This window comes from Malus domestica, chromosome 09 (genome assembly GCF_042453785.1).
Source record: "Malus domestica chromosome 09, GDT2T_hap1".
Classification (NCBI taxonomy): domain Eukaryota; kingdom Viridiplantae; phylum Streptophyta; class Magnoliopsida; order Rosales; family Rosaceae; genus Malus; species Malus domestica.
Window position 1 is genome coordinate 10,015,659 of NC_091669.1, and position 5,481 is coordinate 10,021,139.

Here is a 5,481-nt window from a genome sequence, read left to right on the forward strand (position 1 = left end):
GAAATTCTAATATTTTATTAACCAAAATATACTTGCTATGCAAAACGAAAATTACACAATAATACAAAAATTAATATAAGAATATTAATGCAACTAACTTGATTACAGAAGGTAGAGGCTAGCGTAAAAGCTATGTCCTTCGAACAGTATTTTCGTCCCACTCCTGTGCTTGTGGTTCTACAACGTCTGCTCGACTAGGATTCAACTACCTAATTTTACAACCCGTACTGGATTATAGAATTCTAGCGAATTTGCTTTGTGTGTTTCCTTTCTGGAAATTTCTTACAGAAGCAAGGAGGAAGAAAAGATGTCTGGAATGGAACTAAGTACTCCAGTTATATAGGCTCTTTCATACCTCTTCAAATACCTTTTGGATGTATCTGAAGCTATACAACTCTTTCTAAAGAGTTGTGTCTATTAATCAAAACGTTTTTAATTAAAAACTTAATTCGAAAATTAAAACTAATTGATCAGATTAATTTTAATTATTAGGCCCCAAGGCCATTGTCATTGTCTTGATTAATTAATATTAATATTATGGTATAATTATCAAGCCCAATCCACACAAAATGGTGGCCCAAGCCTCAATTCCCATTCAAAGTGGTCCAATACATAACTAATATTGTAGAGGACAAAACATATATAAAGGTCATTGGGAATCTTGTTTTCTCTAATGTGGGACAAGAGTCTCAAAACTCTAACAAGAGTAATCCCATGATGGGTGACCCACCGGAAAATTCTCGTTTAAGTTCCCAGAAACAAAACTGTGAGGGCATGGTCGGGGCCTAAAGCGGACAATATTGTGCTACGGTAGAGTTGAGCCCGGGATGTGATGGGGGCCCGGGTTAGGATGTGACAGCAACCATGAGAATGTTATGCTGGAATTTTGACAAGGAAACAAGAAAAAATAAATATTTTACACGCAAGCACTTCACACCAAATTACATAAACAATACATATCATGAAGATATTCCTTCCAACCCTAATCATCCTATACACGGCTCGAATTAAAGCTTTGCAGCCTGTGGTCTAAAGTATTATTGGCTTTAGCCACTTCATTTGACTATTGTGGCTTCCTCATATAAAAGCCTGACAACTTTGATATTTCAACATGTAATGGATCGAGTTGAAAGATACACTCTCAATCCCGAAGGCGAAGGACTCTCGGGGAGCCCACCGCTCGTCCCTCCATTGCAAATTTGTTACATTCTTGACGATATGTATCATGTATGGATACATGATCTAGCTTTTTCTTAATAAAACTTGATTCACCAAATTGTCTAAAGTTCTTGACGAAGAACCATGTGGACTGCTAGCTTCTTCCGCAAGTTTCTTCCACTCCAGGGCTTTATTTTTCATTTCCTTACCCTTCTCGCCCTCCATTAACTCTCTAACAAGCTTCTCCACATCATCTCTCTTGACATCAGTTTCAATCTCCAAACCGCAGCCCCAATCATTGCATGTATAGTAACAGTTGGTCGTTTGTTCGGCAAAGATGGGCCAACAGAGCATAGGCACTCCTGCACACAAGCTCTCAATGGTTGAATTCCAACCGCTGTGTGTCAAAAACCCACCAACTGCCGGATGGTTTAAGATTTGCTCTTGAGGGCACCAACTCGGTATAAGACTTCTTTCTTTTGTTTCAAACTCAAATTCAGGGGGCAAAATTGCCGATTCACCAAGAACCAAATCAGGCCTAATTGCCCACAAGAAGGGAAGCTTACTATTTGCAAGTCCCCAACCAAACTCCAAAATCTGTTGTGGCGTGAGGAATATTAAGCTGCCAAAAGTCACGTAAACAACTGAATTTTGCGCCTTGGTGTTTAACCATTCGAGGCATTCAGTTTCTTCTTTCCATAGACTATACCCCATAGACTTCAAGGGATCTTTTGGTAGTTGATCCAGAAGCAACTGGAGAGGGCCAATGGCATAAACAGGTGGAGGCATAGATGACAAAGCACTCAAAGTATCTGGCTCCAATGCATCAAATGTATGAACAACAACAGCTGAAGCATCATGAACTCCTTCCACTGCTGCCAAGGAAAATTTAAACACAGTGTCATTCGGATCTGTAGTTCGAAAGCAAGTTGGGAGATCCCTCAACCGGATACCCTTCATTCCCGGAACCCAATCTATTGCCATGTCCAAAAATCCATTTGTCAAGCTGCTCTCATCTACAACACAACACCCAAGAGGCGGCCTAATATCATGATCAATAATTTATTAAATTAACAATTGGCAAGCAGTATTTAGAGCCTATCTGTGACTGCTTCTGAAAGATCTAAAAGTGTTTATGGGTTGTAGAAGAATAAAATCATGTTATGTGCTTCTTCAGGAAGCTCCTCCAAGTGCTTAGATTTTTTATTAACTTTCTACAAATTATTATAGCAAATTACATTTCTAACCTTTTAAAGGTGCAAGTCCCTTTTCCACCAAAACAGGATATTGTTTAGAGCCCAGGAAGCCGGCTGCAGCGAAAGTAAAGAAGATTACGATAGGAACTCCAATCTCGTGAGCAGCTGTGATGGTGGAGGGCAAAAAACCATCTGAAACCATACAAGTCACTGGAGGATTATTGTCCTTCAGTGTCTTGAGGAGGTTACGGAATGGAGCCAAGAAGTTCTTTACGATGGACTCCAGAAGCAAAGGGAGGTCTTGGCGGGTATCGATATCTGAAAGGCCATCTGGGATTGTTTCGTACCTAAAGTCAGGCAATCCATCAAGGGAGTTGGGGCCGAGAGACTTGAGAAAGCGCTTATGGTTGTACTCAGTGTTGATAAAGGTTATGTGAAAGCCTTTGTGGTGGAGGAGCTTTGCAAGTTTAAGCATCGCCTTTACATGGCTTGGAAGTGGAAGCGGAGTACATACAGCATGAGGCTTATTGCCTCCTACTTCTATGGAACTAGTCATCTCAGATTGTATGAATCTCTAGTGTAGGACATGATTATATATAGATGGATAGTGCACACATGATTATATAAAATGGACGAATACGGTTTTACAAAGAAATACTAAAATAACTATCATTTAATACAACAATTATATTGATTTAGATTTCAATGATTTTAATAAAATATCTTTGATGGGGAAAATAACTATCATTTAATACAACAATTATATAGATTTAGATTTCAATGATTTTAATAAAATATCTTTGATGGGGACGCAAAAACTATAAGATTCATATTGATGGGAGGAGAGACATTTCATGGGCTTACAAGTAAGTTGTGGTACTCCCTCCTATATTGTCAATTGGTTTAATGGTGAAACCTCAACTTTCTTCATGGTGTTAGAGCAGGTTGTCCCACGTGTGAAGGCAAATGGCCACATGCGCTCCACGTCACCTATTGTGTTGTCCACGTTTTAGGCTTGATAATGAGTTCCAAATTGATGGGAGGAGAGACCTTACATGGGCTTATAAGTAAGTTGGGCTACTCTTTATATTGTCAATTGATTTTATGGTGGAACCTCAACTTTCTTCACAATGATTCAAATAAACAATGGACGGTCGTGTTTGCTCTTTTATACTTTGATCTCTTTGGCACATGTGTTTACAATTTCTCTTTGACCTTTCTGCTCATTCATTTTGGCTCTTTATCATCCTAATTTTTTTTTGTTCTCTTTGGCAAATGTGGTGACAATTTCTCTTTGACCTTTCTGCTCATTCATGTGGGCTCTTTATCGTCCTAATTTTTTTTGGGCCAAATTTTTTTCTTGGTCCATGTGGTGAGACGTTAGTTTTAATCCAGCCCTTGTGGTGAAAAGCTTGTTAATCATGCCCATATGGTCAAGTCCGTTAGCAATACTGATCCAATTTGCATTTTCCTCTTTTCTTCCATTAAATCCCCGTTAAGATTTAAGGGCAAATATGTCCTTCACTCATAAGAAGCATGCCAGTCTTGCTGACCAAATTCATTCTTCTCATCAAACAAATGAAGCCCGCTTTCATCTACAATCTTTTTTGCATCTGCATTTTGAAACCACAATTTCCTTCTCTCTAATCAACTGAAACTCTAATTCATTAGAAGTATCATCGGTTATTCTTCCTTGTGCTATTTCCTCTTTGTTTATCACAAGCTTTTGCTAGTCTTCCGTGATATTGCTCGCCAAAGGCTTCAAATTCCTTGTTTCTGCCATTGATTTTTCTTCCACTAAAACATCATTAACATTCTTGGTTTCCCCTATTGGTTTCTCCGCTGCTAAATTATTCTCCGCATTCTTGCATACCAAAACACTCCCAGTATCTCTAATCGGTTTGATATCCTCATAAACGGTCTTTGCATCATTCTCATTTCTCGTTTCTTGGAATCCTTGCATACCTTCACATTCATTTGGAACTTCCCCAACTCAACCTTCCCTGTTATTAGTTGATTCTTGCTATCCAGTATCAGGAATTCTAGCTTCAACTGGTATCTCAATCTCTTCAGCATGTGAACCAATTTTTTATTGCTTACCTCTGCACCTCCTTCACTTTCTCCCACATACCGCTTGTCCATCTCCAATGCATTATCAATGTTGCCTTCATCCCAAGAATGTAAACGCTAAAAAATATACAGTTGTTGTCGGTGATGCCTTGAAGCAATTGGTTGAGATGGAGGTGGAAGAAAATGCCAAGAGAGATTAATTGTTTCATGTATTGTTGGATATGGGGATAGTTGAGGAAATAGATGGAGAAGGTGTGGGTGGCGTGGCTGGGGAAATGGAGAGTCTCATGGGGGGAGACGGTCGGTGCCGTGCTTAGATGGTTTTTCCTAATATCTTTAACCATGCACGGAATTTACCATTTTACCCCTGCATATGGATGGAGTTTTCACAGAAATTCTGATTCGGACTAAGATCGTTAACGGACTTGACCACAAGGTTATGATTAAGTTCTTTTTACCACAGGAACCAGATTAAAACTACTGTCTCACCACAGGGACCAAGAAAAAAATTTGGCCTTTTTTTTGTCAGACTTAATCATCCTACTTGAAACCAGAATAGTATTAAAGACCTGATCAGAATTAATTCCCAAGGTAAAATGGCTGTCGTTACTGTAACAGAATCAACTAACAGTTCACAAAGATTTTCAGCAAAGTGGAACATCCGCGTATGTTAGTATTCATTTATATAAGCATACTATTATCTGAATAAAATCCAAACGACTAATTTTTCATTGAGAAATGGCAAGACCGGCCTAACAACAATAAGTATATTTTTGAGGAAGATGCTCACCCCCCATTGGTTGTAGTTAAACTAGTTTAAATTTCAAGATTCGTGTGTTAAATCAATTAAACCAAAGTAATCTAACAGCAATCAATTGAGGGGTGAGCATCACCCCTACTTATAGAGGGTGAGCAAAGATGCACTCAACAAGAAAGATGCAAAAAATTGAAAATGTTGAAAACAGATGCCAAAATATTGAGTATGTATAATCAGCATTCAGTTAGGATGATAAAGAGCCACTCCTTCAGACATGCTCTCAACAGTTGAATTCCAACT

At 38.7% G+C, this 5,481-nt stretch overlaps 1 protein-coding gene across 1 annotated transcript; it reads right to left on the bottom strand.

The window, feature by feature from the left end:
• Positions 1 to 900: 900 nt before the first annotated feature.
• On the bottom strand, positions 901 to 2,943 carry LOC103421716 (7-deoxyloganetin glucosyltransferase-like). Its single transcript, XM_008359757.4, has 2 exons — positions 2,406 to 2,943; positions 901 to 2,174 (listed from the first exon to the last, which is right to left on the bottom strand). The coding sequence occupies exons 1-2, from the start codon at positions 2,908 to 2,910 to the stop codon at positions 1,243 to 1,245; spliced, it is 1,437 nt and encodes a 478-aa protein (XP_008357979.3). The 5' UTR covers positions 2,911 to 2,943; the 3' UTR covers positions 901 to 1,242.
• Between the last annotated feature and the right edge of the window lie 2,538 nt (positions 2,944 to 5,481).